The following is a 17,796-nucleotide window of genomic DNA, read 5'->3' on the forward strand; positions in this document are numbered from 1 at the left end:
GATAGGGGGAAGTGAGGTGACGTCATTGTGAAAAGGGTCTATGACGTTTGTCCTGGGATCACTGTACAAACGTGGCGGCGCTATTGACGCATGCTCAGGGTCCGTTTGCGATATCTAGTGACCTTATTCTTCAGTGCAGAAGTGCGCTCGTTTTTGCGATTGTATTAGAACTTCTGATTCAGCTGCCTATGGGAGAAATGACTAGGGATAATAAACGGCAGAAAACAGTCAAACTACTTACTCTACAAACAAGTGTTTGCATGACTATACAGACAAAGTAGAATAATATAATAAGAAAATATCAGTTTGCAACACCAACAGCAAAACGAGCTGTTTTTAACGTTTAAAAATGAATGGAAGGGAATGAGACCGGAAGTCTCGAGCCAAAATGATTCAAATGGCGGCGCCCACTCATACGCGGAGATAAGGTGAAAAGGCCAAGCGCAAATGAGATTCAGGATTCAGCCACCAGGGGGCGCGCAAAATGCGTGGCTTAATTTTTCACATGTGCTGCACACGAGCTCAAGAGTGTCACATGACTGACAACGGCTTTACAGTTAAAGTACGCCCATTTCTGAATACAGATAGTGTGTGTAATTTCTCTTCTAGTCGTTTATTTCTCGACTGGAGCTTCATCACTGTGGCGAAACTTTTAACGGGTGTTTGAGGAGTCTCTGCTGCTGGAGCCGGACGCTTAACTGAAACTAAGCAGCGACTCTATCGTATTAAAATGGCAAGTTTATTAACTGGTGTTTAAACTCAGGCGATATTTCATATTTTATTTATTTAAAAGTTAGTATTTATTTATAATATAGTTTGACATGTTGTTTAGTACCGCAGTGAGTTCCTCTAGATTGACTGACAGGCTTCTCCTCAACATGACATTTGGGATTCATTATGAATGAATGAACACTCGTTTTAACGACTTAAACCGGGTGAAAATGGGCGATGAGTCGAAGCCAGCGGACGGAGAGGTGAATGACAATACATATTACTCAAAAACTGATGCTGAGGTGAATTTTAAACATCGCTACACAACGCCAGAAACGCGTTTATATAAAAAGAGATGGGTCATAGTGTGTTTATTCAGCTCATATTCGCTCTGCAACTCCTATCAATGGATTCAGTACGGAATCATCAACAATATCTTCATGCGCTTCTACGGCGTGGACTCTTTCACAATAGACTGGATGTCCATGATTTACATGTTGACATACATTCCGCTCATTTTCCCCGTTTCGTGGCTACTGGATAAAAAGGGTCTGAGGGTCATCGCGCTCGTGGCCGCGGCTCTGAATTGCGCGGGCACGTGGATCAAGGTGGCCAGCGCCAGACCGGACCTTTTCCCGGTGACATTTCTTGGTCAGTTCACGTGCTCCGTGGCTCAGGTGTTTATATTGGGGATGCCCTCGCGGATCGCATCGGTGTGGTTCGGATCAGATGAGGTGTCCACAGCATGCTCCATTGGGGTCTTCGGAAATCAGGTAAGATTTAATAAGATTATAGCAATATTTTTGTTAATTTAAAGGTCCCCTGAAATTAAAATAAAACATTTTAGATGTTAGTCTGTTAGTTTTAAGAATATCTATTAGCAAGTGTGCTCCAAAACAGTGACAAATATAAAAGTTATATAAAAAGTTATATATGAAAGTTATATAGAAGATATAAAAATTATATAAACATCCAAAGCTTGCAGTTTGTCACTTGCATAAATCCCCAAACAATTTTTTAGACGTCACCTCATACTTCAGTTTCTCATAAAATCTTCTGACCAATCAAATGCTTTCTAATGTCAGACATGCCACGCCCCCTTCAAGACTCCTCTCATTTGATTTTCATTTGTTGCGCTTGAGCTCAACCACTCTCATTAGCTTTTTCCATTCAAAAATGCGAATTAAATTTATGCAGAAAACTGGAATATCGCATAAAAGACGTGTGAATAAAGCAGCGTTTCCATTCAACGAGTTGAAGAGAACAAAATCGTCACTTCCTGATTAACTGGCGCCAAATATCAAGAGTAAAAACGAAATTAGCTGCGTTAGTAGAAGCTATGTCAATCTTTTCTTTATTTAATAAACGTCTTGCGCCTCAGGAGACAATGCCGACACGCAGTGAATGTGTGGTGGTGTTTGAAGGTGTGAGACGCGGAGCACAGATTCTCTTGACTGTTCTGGAGGTCATTAATAATATAATAACATTTATAATATAATAATAATTTTATATATATCAACCTTTCTCCCCATAGACTTCCATTCATGCACACGCAAATGTGTCAGAACAGAAACGCAAGCTCGTGCGACAAATTTTGCAGTTCGCTGTGGTGTAAATTTCAAGTTTGGTGAACTCTGACCTGCAAAATCGCATCACTTGACTGCGTGAGAGCAATCGAGGGTCAAAACATGACCTCTCTGGACAGGAATTTAAAATACGGACCAATCGCTCGCTTTTTTAAATGTCTAATCATCTTGTTTAGTCCTGCCTCTTTTCGCAACGTTGTATGACAGAAACTCTAGTGTGACCGCAGCTTAATACTGAAATGGTTACGGCGGTTTGGAATGACCAAAACAACATTTCAGATGTTTTACTATGTGGTCAGCCTGCTGGTTTGTCTATTCACACACATTTTCATCATCAAATGATCTATTATAACAAAGCCACATGACGTTTTTTAATGCACATACTGGAATTTGTTCGGTAAAAGTGTTTCCATCGTATTTCATGCGCATCTTTTCTTATTGAATAAAAAGTTTATCCTACTCCGTTATGCGCATATGTTTTTTAATGCGCATTTTTATTTATGCGCATCTTGGCATTTCCATCAAAAGATTCTTTTCATGCGCATATCCAAAATACACATTAAAATAGGTGGAGAGCAGAGCTGTGATTAAACCAAACACTATTGGCTGTTTTTTTTTAAAGGGGAGGGGCTTCTCTATGTCCCGCCCTTTCTTTATTTTTCAGATGAGATTATGGCAAACATCGAATAAAAAATGCACATTTCAAAGCACTTCATGGGACCTTTAACTGTACTGTACAATTATACTACAATTTATGCGACGCTAAGGGCAATCAGAGGAAAAAAAATTACTGTTATCACACAGGTTTGCAGGGTGACTCACCTTGTTGGTCAGCAAAAATAGTCCCACCCCCAGTAAATGCTCATTGGATGAACCCATGTTTTCGTTAAATGGAGAGTTCAAGTCAAAGTTTTTTGGATATTTAAATGAAAGACACCTTTATTATGTATTTTGCTGACTAGGATATTCTTATAAATGTACAAATTTTAAATTTTGAAATATGATTGAACCATCGTAATTGCACTAATAATTGCATGGATAATTTCATATTTGTACACACAGAGGAAAAATCCACCTGTTTATACATACCCTTAGGGCTGGGCGATATAGCAAAAATGCAGTCTCGATTAATTCTTTTCCATATTGAACAATAATTATATATATTTTAACATCAGTTGTTAATTCCTCCAGATTTAGCATAGCATAACCGATTTTCAGTGGCCGATAATTTTTGGCGGCCGAAAATTCAGGCCATCTCTAATATCAACACACTTCTAGATTTCCATTGTTGCATTTTCATCTGTACGATTGGCTCTTATATCAATATAGAGCAAAAAAGTCCAATGCTTATCATTGTTATTGACATAAATTTTATTGTGATTTAATATAATATTGTTTATCGGTCCAGCTCTACATACACTTATCATTGTATTGGTATATCACCTCGAATGCCAGTTTTTTTCAGATTTATTGTGTAATAATATTATGAATTATATTTACGATTTGATATCTGTGTTTAAAATCTTAATGCAATAATAAAGCAATTTTTGCATGTTGCATTTAATGTATTTGTTCCTACACACATTTTAAAATATGTATACATGTACAAATGTTTTCATTGAGTCTTAAATCTTGAAGTTATTGGTGAATTTTGAGAATGTTTGTTTACAGATTTCACAGACAGATTCTTACAGAACGAGATCTTCTCTATGGGTTCATTTATAAACCCCTGTTTTTAACCAAAACAGTGTTGTTGATTACTAAATACTAGGGATGTTTTAATGTGCAGCCACCCAAATGCCTTGCAGTTTTCAGTGTCCCATTGTTAAGTGGAACACAACCCATGCTAGTTCCCCAATTTGTATTGACACAATCCAAATGATATCAGACTAAACCAGGTAGTGGATTGAGAAAGCGAATGCAATTTTAAAAGTGCTGGTATTTGTGCTTAAACTATTATTAAAATTAATCTGCATTGTAAGAAGTGTTGTATTTGCATGTTGAATATGTACAGTAAAAACAAAAAGTTAATCAGTTATTCAAATAGATTTGTTTATATTTGTACTAGTGGGTGTAAAAGTAAAAATAGCAATAAAAAGTAAACGGTGACATTTTATACCCAAAAATGATTCAACCCACATAGCAAAATATCTCTGGCCCAGCTCTGGCCCACACAATCAGCTTTTGCTTGGCCCACATGCCGCAGTGAATTACGGTACATGACTGGACCATATCTGGCTTCCAGATAAGGGCCAAACACGGACCATATCTGGGCCAAGTCTCAGCCGAGTTAGTAACTTATAACTGAGCCTAAAATGGGCCAGATATGTTGGTGTGTCACGACTGCAATGAAATTGATAAACCCATAAATCATTGCACTTTAGGCTTGCTATGAGTGAGCTTTTTTCTCAAAGTGACCTGATTGGTAGAATTTCTTTCTTTATTTTAAAATAATAAAAATTTATTTTAAATGTGGGTCAGGACAGGCCAAACTTACATGGCCCACATATCAAGTATTAACATCTGGGCCAAATACTACATTTTACTTTTGGCCCGAGTATTGTTTGCCACCTTAAAGACGGTGCCACCTCTGCCTAACCAGGGCCAAGTTTGGCCCACATGCTGTATGCCAGTGCCGGATAAATGCCTGCTGTGCCAGATTTATGCCAAATCTGGGCCAGAATTCTTTGCTACCTGGGAAACAATGGCTAAAAACCAACAGGTGTAGCAAGTCTGGGAAAATATTAAAGTTCAGGTTTGCATGAACCTGGTTAACAGGTTTATTTATATTAATTTCATACAGCATAATTTTTATCAGAAAGTCTGACATTATCTAGATCAGTGTTTCCCAACCCTGTTCCTGGAGGCACACCAACAGTACGTATTTTGGATGTCTCCCTTTTCTGACCCATTAACTTCAGGTGTTGGAGTCTCTTCTGATGTTATGATAAGTTGATTCAGGTGTGTTTGATTAGGGAGAGGTTGAAAATGTGTACTGTTGGTGTGCCTTCAGGAACAGGGTTGGGAAACACTGATCTAGTTGATATTAACATTTTGTAAATTATTATGAATAAACTGTAATAATGTCAGAAATGTTGAAGGTGTCTGAATGATTTTAGTTTTGACTGAATGCCATGTACACTACCTGACAAAAGTCTTGTCGTTGATTCCAGTTGTAAGAGCAACAAATAGTAACTTGACTTTAGGGATGCACGATTTAATCGAAAAAAGATCACGATCTCAAATCGACCCTACATACCATCTTAATTCAGCTTTTCTACGATTCAGCCAATTATATTTTCAAAGTCAGGAGAGAAGCAAGGCAGTCGCACAAGTCTTCATAGCAACATGAACACCTTCAAATGGTGTTAAAAGTATCACATACTGTATTTAGAAGGTATAATTCCCCCAAAAATTTAATTTCTGCCTTTATGTTATGATGTATTTATGGTCGCGAAATCACACGTGAGCTGACCGCGAGCTGTTTGTTTACTGCCGAGAACGCGCGTGTGCATGCAAATGACGCCTACTTTACTGAACAGAACCTGCATAGGCTGTGAATAACAGGTAATAAAGTTGTAAATAACGTTCAGTTTCCTTTGAGGGCCGTGCGGGAGGTTTGATTTGCATGTATGTGTCTTTTTCTCACAGTGACAGCAGCCATGAGCCGCACTCGGAAGTGAAAGTGAAACCTGTGCGCACATCATTTAAATGATCATATCGCGTTTTAGAGTTGATTACGACAAGCATTTGATATATTTTTTCTTTCTAATCGAACACATAGTGTTGTGGATGAAAATAAATGTTTACTGTGTACAGTATACCCACATAGCAAAATATCTCTGGCCCAGCTCTGGCCCACACAATCAGCTTTTGCTTGGCCCACATGCCGCAGTGAATTACGGTACATGACTGGACCATATCTGGCTTCCAGACAAGAGCCAAACACGGACCATATCTGGGCCAAGTCTCAGCCGAGTTAGTAACCCATAACTGAGCCTAAAATGGGCCAGATATGTTGGTGTGTCACGACTGCAATGAAATTGATAAACCCAGAAATCATTGCACTTTAGGCTTGCTATGAGTGAGCTTTTTTCTCAAAGTGACCTGATTGGTAGAATTTCTTTCTTTATTTTAAAATAATAAAAATGTATTTTAAATGTGGGTCAGGACAGGCCAAACTTACATGGCCCACATATCAAGTATTAACATCTGGGCCAAATACTACATTTTACTTTTGGCCCGAGTATTGTTTGCCACCTTAAAGACGGTGCCACCTCTGCCTAACCAGGGCCAAGTTTGGCCCACATGCTGTATGCCAGTGCCGGATAAATGCCTGCTGTGCCAGATTTATGCCAAATCTGGGCCAGAATTCTTTGCTACCTGGGAAACAATGGCTAAAAACCAACAGGTGTAGCAAGTCTGGGAAAATATTAAAGTTCAGGTTTGCATGAACCTGGTTAACAGGTTTATTTATATTAATTTCATACAGCATAATTTTTATCAGAAAGTCTGACATTATCTAGATCAGTGTTTCCCAACCCTGTTCCTGGAGGCACACCAACAGTATATATTTTGGATGTCTCCCTTTTCTGACCCATTAACTTCAGGTGTTGGAGTCTCTTCTGATGTTATGATAAGTTGATTCAGGTGTGTTTGATTAGGGAGAGGTTGAAAATGTGTACTGTTGGTGTGCCTTCAGGAACAGGGTTGGGAAACACTGATCTAGTTGATATTAAATTTTTTTTAATTATTATGAATAAACTGTAATAATGTCAGAAATGTTGAAGGTGTCTGAATGATTTTAGTTTTGACTGAATGCCATGTACACCACCTGACAAAAGTCTTGTCGTTGATTCCAGTTGTAAGAGCAACAAATAGTAACTTGACTTTAGGGATGCACGATTTAATCGAAAAAAGATCACAATCTGGATTCGACCCTACATACCATCTTAATTCAGCTTTTCTACGATTCAGCCAATTATATTTTCAAAGTCAGGAGAGAAGCAAGGCAGTCGCACAAGTCTTTATAGCAACATGAACACCTTCAAATGGCGTTAAAAGTGTCACGTACTGTATTTATAAGGTATAATTCACCCAAAAATGTCATTTCTGTCTTCATGTAATGATGTATTCATGGTCGCAAAATCACACGTGAGCTGACCGCGAGCTGTTTGTTTACTGCCGAGAACGTGCGCATGCATGCAAATGACGCCTACTTTACTGAACAGAACCTGCATAGGCTGTGAATAACAGGTAATAAAGTTGTAAATAACGTTCAGTTTGTTGCACAGAGCGATCCTTTGAGGGTCGTGCGGGAGGTTTGATTTGCATGTATGTGTCTTTTTCTCACAGTGACAGCAGCCATGAGCCGCACTCGGAAGTGAAAGTGAAACCTGTGCGCACATCATTTAAATGATCATCGCGTTTTAGAGTTGATTACGACAAGCATTTGATATATTTTTTCTTTCATATCGAACACATAGTGTTGTGGATGAAAATAAATGTTTACTGTGTACAGTATACCCACATAGCAAAATATCTCTGGCCCAGCTCTGGCCCACACAATCAGCTTTTGCTTGGCCCAAATGCCGCAGTGAATTACGGTACATGACTGGACCATATCTGGCTTCCAGACAAGGGCCAAACACGGACCATATCTGGGCCAAGTCTCAGCCGAGTTAGTAACCCATAACTGAGCCTAAAATGGGCCAGATATGTTGGTGTGTCACGACTGCAATGAAATTGATAAACCCATAAATCATTGCACTTTAGGCTTGCTATGAGTGAGCTTTTTTCTTAAAGTGACCTGATTGGTAGAATTTTTTTCTTTATTTTAAAATAATAAAAATGTATTTTAAATGTGGGTCAGGACAGGCCAAATTTACATGGCCCACATATCAAGTATTAACATCTGGGCCAAATACTACATTTTACTTTTGGCCCGAGTATTGTTTGCCACCTTAAAGACGGTGCCACCTCTGCCAAACCAGTTTGGCCCACATGCTGTATGCCAGTGCCGGATAAATGCCTGCTGTGCCAGATTTATGCCAAATCTGGGCCAGAATTCTTTGCTACCTGGGTAACAACCCTAGCCTATATATAATAGAAATATAATGGTCTAATAATGTTGTCAATTACAGATTTATTTATATATTTATTTATTTGACATGGACATCACAATTACACTGGACAACCAAATGCATTTGTTTAAGTGTTTTAGCAAACTTGCTAATTCTCAACACCTGTCCACAGGAGGCTTGACAAAATTGACAAAATGGAACTATAATAAAAACATATACACAGCATCATAATTCTTTACATAAAATTACTGGAGCAAAGGCAAAAGCAAAGGCGACATGATCCAACAAACTAACAGTAGACTATTTGTGCAAACACTGCTGTTTTGCTTTTAACCACTTTTTAAGAACACTACTAAAAATATTCAGATTACTTTCTGATTTTAAGCTAACAGGTAAATCATTCCACAGTTTGGCTCCCTTTACAGAGAAAACAGACTGGCCAAAAGAGGTCTTACACTTTGGCACTAGACAGTCACCATTAGCAGTTGCCCGTGTAACTCTGTGAGAGGTTTGATGCCTACTGATTAAATCAGAAAACAGCATTGGAACATGATTATTTAAACATTTAAAAACCAATTTAAGATAATTAAATTTGATAAAACTATCAAAACTAAAAAGGTTATGTTTACATAAAACTTCACATGATGCCATCGCATAGGCTTTAAGTCCATAATTTTAACTGCTTGTTTATATATTGAGTCAATAGGCTTCAATGTAGTTAAAGAGGCTTGTGACCACGATGTAATGCAATACGTCAAGTGAGAGAATATCATTGTGTGCATGTATCATTTTGCAGTATGATATGTTAAAAACCTTCTAATAAGACAAAAAGAGTTTAGACTTGGCTTAACTTTCTTACTCATATTTTTAACATGACTATCAAATTTTAAATTAATGTCTAGAGTTATGCCAAGATACTTAAATTCATTCACTTCTTTAATAACTTTATTTTTAATCAGCACCTCAAATGTGTCCAGATGAAAAGCACATGTCTTAAACAAACATAATCAACTTCAGAATTATGAATAGTTTTATTCTGATATCATCATTTTACTGTGAATAAACAAACAGGACATATTGAAAGTCTGTTCAAGTCCACCATAATGGCTATACAAAATTTAGCATTTTAAGCAACAGTAGAGCTACACATAGACCTAATATTGTTATTGTTGTTTTACCATATGTTTGAGAATTAACAATAATAATAGGCTAATCATATTAATCTTTATTTTACATTTACAGAATCGTGAGAAAATTGTGATCTTGATTTTAAGCAAAAAAAAATTGTGATTCATATTTTTGCCAGAATCGTGCAACCCTACTTGACTTCTAGTTGATCATTTGGAAAAGTAGCAGAAGGTAGATTTTTCTGTTGAACTGCCTCCCAATCATCACAAATACTGCAGAAGACCTATTGGAACCCGCATGGACCCAAGATTCTCATAGAAATCAGCCAAGTTTGGTGAATGAAAAATCATGGTTTGGGGTTACATTTAGTATGAGTGATCTGCAGAGTGGATGGCAACATCAACAGCCTGAGGTACAGTATCAAGACATTTGTGCTGCCCATTACATTACAAACCACAGGAGAGAGCAAATTCTCCGGCAGGATAGTGCTCGTTCTCATACTTCAGCCTCCACATCGAAGTTCCTGAAAGCAAAGAAGGTCAATGTGCTCCAAGATTGGCCAGCCCAGTCACCAGAATGAACATTATTGAGCATGGTAGTGTATTGTACTTTCTCGTTTTTAACCTCATAGATGTTTTGCTTTTCTTTCAGTTGGGCATCGCCATTGGCTTCCTCGTTCCACCTATACTGGTTCCCAATGTGGACGATCTGGATGAGTTGGCGGCTCATATCAGAGTTATGTTCTACATCACAGCAGGTGTGGCCACATTCCTGTTCGTGCTGGTTGTCATTGGTAAGTGCAAACATCATTTATGATGTCATGTTAATGATCCTTTCCAAAACATTTTAATCCATGTTTCAGAAATGAAGGCTGCTCCAAAACATACAACTTACTTATGTTGTCTTATGAGATCTTTTCTTTAAGCTGAACTACCATGTTTATGTATCATGTTCTTTACAGAGAAGACAATCCCAAAATATTTTAGATCAAGTCAGTGTAGAAGAAAATCTGGCAAATAAGACAAAAGAAATGTTTATTATAAATAAACATAAACATGGTTTGATCAAAGTTAAAGTCTGTGTAAAATCCACATTTACAATGTTTATTTTGCTGGCCACATCCTTATGTCTAAAGTCCAATTTTAAGTTCTGCATAAACTGATTGCCGTACCCCATGGCTCATACCTTGCAAGTAGCCAACACCATTGTGAGCATTTATACTTCTTTGTTCTGAGTATAGCACTAACACAGTGCAACTGAAAAGAATTCATAGCTCTTCACTTTTTCCAAAATTTTTTATGTTACGGCCTCATTCCAAAATGGATTAAATTAATTTATTTCCTCACAATTCTACATACAACACCCCATAATGACAATGTGGAAAAAAGAGTTTTTGAAATTGTTGCAAATGTATTACAAATAAAAAACCTGAAAAATCACATGTACAGAAGTATTCACAGCCTTTGTTGTGAAGCTCTAAATTGAGCTCAGGTACATTCTGTTTCCACTGGTCATTCTTGAGATGTTTCGGCAGCTTAACTGGAGTTCACCTGTGGTAAATTCAGTTGATTGGACATGATTTGAAAAGGCATACACCTGTCTATATAAGGTCCCAGGGTTGACAGTGCATGTCAAAGCACAAACCAAGCATGAAGACAAAGGAATTGTCTTAAGACCTCCGAGACAGGATTGTCTTGAGGCACAAGGCTGAAAGTTCCAATGAGCACAGTGGCCTCCATCATCCATAAGTGAAAGGTGTTTGGAACCACCAGGTCTTCCTAGAGCTGGCCAGCCATCTAAGCAGAGTGATCGGGGGAGAAGGGCCTTAGTCAGGGAGGTGATCAATAACCCGATGGTCACTCTGTTTGAGCTCCAGCTTTCTTCTGCGGAGAGAGGAGAACCTTACAGAAGGACAACCATCTCAACCAATCCACCAATCAGGCCTGTATGGTAGAGTGGCCAGACGGAAGCCACTCCCCACCTGGAATTTGCCAAATGCATCTGAAGGACTCTCAGACCATAAGAAACTAAATCCTCTGGTCTGATGAGACTAAAATTGAACTCTTTGGAGTGAATGCCAGGCGTTACGTTTAGAGAAAACAGGCACCGCTCATCACCAGACGAATAGCATCCCTACAGTGAAGCATTGTGGTGGCAGCCTCATGCTGTGGGGATGTTTTTCAGCAGCAGGAACTGGAAGACTAGTCAGGATAGAGGAAAAGATGAATGCAGCAATGTACAGAGACATCCTGAATGAAAAATTCTTCAGAGTGCTCTTGACCTCAGACTGGGGCGACGGTTCATCTTCCAGCAGGACAGTGACTCAAAGCACACCGCCAAAATATCAATGGAGTGGCTTCACAACAACTCGGTGAATGTCCTTGAGTGGCCCAGCCAGAGCCCAAACTTAAATCCTATTGAACACCGTTGCTTTTCATCCAACCTGATAGAGCTTGAGAGGTACTGCAAAGAGGAATGGGCAAAAATTCACAAAGACAGGTGTGCCAAGCTTGTGGCATCATATTCAAAAAGACTTGAGGCTGTAATTGCTGCCAAAGGTGCATCAACAAAGTATTGAGCAAAGGCTGTGAATACTGATGTACATGTGATTTTTCAGGTTTATTATTTATTTATTTTTATTTAAAAAAATTATTTAAAAACTCTTTTTTTCACATTGTCATTATTGGGTATTGTGTGTAGAATTTTGAGGAAATAAATTCATTTAATCCATTTTGGAATAAGGCTGTAACATAAAATATAACATTTTTCCATGTAAGTGGAAAAAGTGAAGCGCTATGAATACTTTCAGGATGCACTGTATATAATTGAGTTTATGCCAGACACGTGTGCGATGCTACTATAGCAGAAGCTCAAGCTCACCTCAGGTGATCTTTGTCATTTTAGTACATGTTATTGTTTTGCCACAAGTTTTTTTTATTGTGTCTTAATCAGTTATTCTTCCAGTTTGAACAAGAAATGGGACCAAGTTTGTAGACATGAAAGTGCTGATGATTATCTGACCTTTAGCACAAATGACAGAAGGGGAAATGACATGTTTTTTTCTTCTTTCACTTTCAACCGACGTCTCTTAGTAGTTTAAATGCTGAGCTGCTCTTTTTGATCCTGATATGATCTCAAAACCCAGATTTTGAGCAACACTCACATGCATTCAGTTCTGTTCTCAACTTCTTACAAGCAAAGATGTTTCTTTAAAGTTGAACAACTTTATATAGATGATAGAAGAAATAATAGATAACAATCAATAACTGTTTGTTTAAAAAACTACTTTTCAAATAAATAAATAAATAAATAATTGTGCTATATGGGGCGTCACGGTGGCTTAGTGGTTAGCACTGTCACCTCACAACAAGAAAGTTGCTGGTTCGAGCCCCGGCTGGGTCAGTTGAAGTTTCTGTCTGGAGTTTGCATGTTCTCCCCGTGTTGGTCTGGGTTTCCTATGGGTGCTCTGGTTTCACCCACAGTCCAAAAGACATGCGATATCGGTGAATTGGATAAACAAAATTTGCCGTAGTGTATGAGTGTGTGCTTGTGAATGTGTGTATATGGGTGTTTCCCAGTACTGGGTTGCGGCTAAAAGGGCATATGGTGCTTAAAACATATGCCGGAATAGTCAGTGGCAACCCTTGATAAATAAGGGACTAAGCCGAAGGAAAATGAATGAATGAATGAATGAATGTACGTTTTTTTTTTGTTTTTTTTTGTGTGTTTTTTTTTTTGTAATATTTTAATCTGTAGATATTTTTGTAATGTAAAACACAACTTTTTTTTGGCTAAATATTGCTCTTTGTTTTCCCTATAAGTAAAACTGTTATTCAAACTCATCCAGCAATATAAAGATAAATTAAATTATGGTTCATTAATTCATTTTTGGGTGAACGGTTCTCTTAATTTTTTAAAAAATGATTTGTTTTGCTAGTATGTTGTACACTTTTTGTTTTTAGTAAAAGACAAGAACAGCAGACTGTGGTGTTTAGCAGCTCAAATCCTGCTGTGGAGTTCTTAATATCTAGTGCACATTTGATCAAGCAAATAACACAGAGTTCAGTAACCTGCACTTTTAAGGACAACCACTAATTTTTTACTTAAACACAAACATCCCCAGATGTAATAACACAGTGAATTCATGCACACTTCCACCCATATGCACCAAATACTGGGACTTCAACACTAACAAACTGGAAATTGTTTTGAAAACAAAAAACAAGGTTGATTTGATAATTTTTTTCTAATGTTTTTCTGGTATATAAATGATTAAACCTAATATATATGTGCCAAAAAGCTTATTATCTTTGATGATTTTCCTCCTATGCATTCTGGGATTTAAATATACATGTAAGTCAATCATGCATTTTCTCATTACTTTGCAGTTTTTTTCTTGTCCTTATCTTGTCCCTTTTCGATTCTTGTCCTTCTATATTAATCAGCCTTGTCATATGATATTGTCTATCATTTATATAATTATTTATTAATTATTTATTTATTTTTTGTCACATAATGTCACATGATGTCACATGATGTTGTCCATATGTATATATATATATATATATATATATATATATATATATATATATATATATATATATATATATATATATATAGTTATATATAGTTATATATATATGGCTTTTAGAGGTTTTTGCATCTGAACTCTTTATATATATATATATATATATATATATATATATATATATATATATATATATATATATATACTGTATATGAACAATATCACATGAGTAGCAGTGTGATATGGCTGTATATCAGCACTGGTGGGTGGCGTGCGTTGGCGGCCGCAGTGATGATATACAGCCATATCGCACTGCTACGAGTGTGATATTGCATATATACAACATCTCGACAGCATAATCGTGTGTATAAAAAAGAAAATCAAACACAGAGAGTCTCAAAATCCTTTTGTATGAGGAACTACTTTCTTCCGCCACTTATTCACATCTGTAGCTGGCGTCAGAACAGCAGAAACCTTTGCTCATTCACCAACTTCACTTTAGAGCTAGTATTTGAATGATTCTAATGTCTAAAGTGATAAGCAGGTGATTTTACTCACATTTTAAAATTATAAGGCTAAACGGCATGAAATGCCATCAGTCTACAGAGATTTCCAAGTATTTCTCTGTTGCAATCGGGACATCACCATAATTAACCCCGAAAAAGCCAAAGCAAAGCAAACACTACCAGATTACTGTGGCATTTGCTAAAAGGAAAAACACATGCAGGCATTTCTTCTTTCTTTCTTTTTACTGAACTAGTCTGCTGTAACGAAAACAGGAGACTCATTAGAAATAGATGGCCAACCGAAAAGTAACTCAGGGTTATACAAAAAGTGGCCAACACAAAATATATACATTGCTGATATGAGAGTCCCATCCCACACTCAATACACTACAATTACTATGGGATAAATACAGCACTACAACATACAAAAGAGAGAGATCGACTTAGTGTGTCATTTACCAGTTTAATAATAATTTGATCAGTTGTAGTTAGAAATTACGCTGTTTTCCTCCTCTAAGGGATTATTATGTGGTCTCTGTTGCCATCTTTGCTCTGCTCAGACAGGCTAATAGCTGCACAATTTTTGTCACTTTTAGATGTTTTAAATATAATAAAATATAATTTATTATATAAGTTTTTATATTTATATTTTAATATTATAATTTAAATCATTTTTATTATTTAATTACATTATTTTTATTTACACTTGTCATTTATGTTTTTATATTTTTCGTATTAATAGTTAATAATAATAGTAATAATTATTATTCAACCCAGGCTCATTCTGAGAACGTAGTCCCGAGGACGTTTCTGGAGACCGCGAAATACGTCCCGGGAGGTACGTATTTTTGCAGTTTTTGTTTTCGCGAATCCGCGAGAGGCCACTGTGCGCGCTTTCTCCCGCGCCGTCCTCGCGTAAACCCACTAGAGGCCGCTGTCGAACGACCTTCCGCCTGTCTGCCTGGATGACAGAATGATTGACCGTGCGACCAGCCAATCGGCTGACCCACCCTCCTCCATCCCTAAACCCAACCAACGACGATTCACAAAAGCCGTCCAGAAAAAGAAAAGCCCTCGTCTGATTTTTACCACGTTTTCGGATTTTGATCACATTCTCACCCTGTGACGAACTGGTTCGCTTTATTTTTTGGATTTTGTTTTCTCACCTGATTTCTGGAACCGCTCTTCCCCGGACTCGAACCCGGTCGTCGTCGTGGTCAGCCCCTTTCTGTGCCTCGAGTCCGCCAAAGTACATGAAGAGCTAACCGGACAAACTGGTTGACGCGGGAAAGCCCTCCACACGGAGGCGAGCGGCCGGCCGGCAAGCGCCGAAAGGAACGGCGTCACAGCACCCCGCAGCGTTCGCTTAAAAAAATTAAATGCAGCCGGACGTACCCCTGGCTACGTATTTCGCGGTCTCCAGAAACGTCCACGGGACTACGTTCTCAGAATGAGCCTGGGTTGCAATTATTAGTTAACTATATGTAAAATATGAATATAACAATTTATCTAGAATTAATAAAGGTTATTAATTATTAATAATAATAATTCTTAATATTTAAGCATCCATTTCCAAAATGAAGCTGATCTTCTGTCTTTAAATGAAGATTTTTATTTGAGATTTTTGTCTTTTTATTTCAGTGTTTCAGGAGCGTCCGGAGATTCCTCCCACTCTCGCTCAGGCTGCGGCTCGGCGCATTTCTCCAGAGAGCTACTCATACACGGCCTCCATCCTCAGACTGCTACGCAACAAAGCCTTTATCCTCCTCGTCATCACTTACGGTGAACGTCTCTCCCTCAACACAACAGAGCCATTCAGCACCACAAACTGGGCTTCATTATGCTTGCTCCCATTTAAACACACAGTCTTAGTTTGTTACTGAGAACATGAGCACGAATAGTTCAGTAGTCAGTGGGTTTTTGCTAATGTAAGCTTCAATTTGGTTGGGTCTCGCCTACGGTGAACAAAAAGTCTAGAAACGGCCATGTGTTGTAAATTATTAGCCCCCCTTTATATTTTTTTCCCCAATTTCTGTTTAATGGAGAGAAGATTTTTTTCAACACATTTCTGAACATGATGGTTCGTTCTGTAGACCTTCAAGGAAAGATTGCTTAAGGTAGCTAATAATATTGACCTTAAAATGGTTTGACAAAAATTAAAACAGCTTTCATTCTAGCTGAAATAAAACAATTAAGACTTTCTCCAGAAGAAAAAATATTATAGAAAATACTGTGAAAAAGCCCTCTGTTAAAGGTCATTTGGGAAATATTTGAAAAAAAAAAAAAAGATTCACAAGAGGGCGAAACATTTTGACTTCAAGTGTAGGTAAACAAAGTCATATTTATATTAGGGCTGCACAATATATCACTAAATCATTGTTATCGTGATAATGGGGCCTTTACAATCTTCATTAAGTAGTTGCTGTTAGGTAAACCTAGAGCTGAAAATTAACACTATTGTGGGAGACAAGAGAGGAAAATAACAACAGCCAATAAAAATCTGAATTCTCACTGAGGTTTCCAGTCATTTGTAGTGTTGTAAATTGTAAATGTTTGCACCTTGCCATAGCTGTTTAGACTTAATTAGCTCAGAAAAATATCTATAACCTGTTTATTTTAGTATGACCTTTACATAAATAAATGATTTTTTTAAATTGCAGATAAACTAGTGTTTTGCAAGTTCATAAGAAATCGTAAAAATATCATTATCACAACACTCAACAACAATATCGCATTTCACATATTTTCCCAGTATCGTGCAGCTCTAATACATATATATATATATATATATATATATATATATATATATATATATATATATATATATATATATATATATATATATATATATAACTTTTTTTTTTTTTTTACACTATAGAAGCCACAGAAGATCTTAATCTCGACTGTTATACCAAATTTTAGTTGTGGTTTTTGCTCATGTAAGCATCAATGTTTTGCTGCTGCTCATAATTAGATGTTGAGTTTTGAACAAGCTCCTAAAACTCGCTTATTAAACACAATTTTTCCCTGCTGCTGGCATAAGATGTTTATACAGTCACAGTCATGTGGTGCACTATTAACTGGGCAAAAAAAAAATTAAAATGGATGGATGGACTCTTAGATGTAAAATTCATATATTGAAACCTGAATATTGTTGGCAGGTATTGTTGGCAGGGTGCATGTCTCAGAAAGGGTACAGAAACATTTGTTATATATATATATATATATATATATATATATATATATATATATAT

General features: G+C 37.2%; 1 protein-coding gene across 3 annotated transcripts in view; it reads left to right on the plus strand.

Moving 5' to 3' along the window:
- Window positions 1-580: 580 nt before the first annotated feature.
- Window positions 581-17,796, plus strand: part of flvcr2b (FLVCR heme transporter 2b) — a 45,821-nt gene continuing 28,605 nt past the window's right edge. Inside the window, exons 1-3 of one of the 3 annotated variants that reach the window (XM_056481129.1) lie at window positions 587-1,484; window positions 10,160-10,301; window positions 16,184-16,324. In XM_056481129.1, the coding sequence (XP_056337104.1) occupies window positions 906-1,484; window positions 10,160-10,301; window positions 16,184-16,324 (862 nt within the window). In that variant the 5' untranslated portion in view covers window positions 587-905. Of the gene's footprint in view, window positions 1,485-10,159; window positions 10,302-16,183; window positions 16,325-17,796 lie in introns of all 3 variants that reach the window. The other 2 variants (XM_056481130.1, XM_056481131.1) reach the window with 2 other exon arrangements.

Source organism: Danio aesculapii, chromosome 20, assembly GCF_903798145.1.
Source record: "Danio aesculapii chromosome 20, fDanAes4.1, whole genome shotgun sequence".
In the NCBI taxonomy this organism is placed as follows: domain Eukaryota; kingdom Metazoa; phylum Chordata; class Actinopteri; order Cypriniformes; family Danionidae; genus Danio; species Danio aesculapii.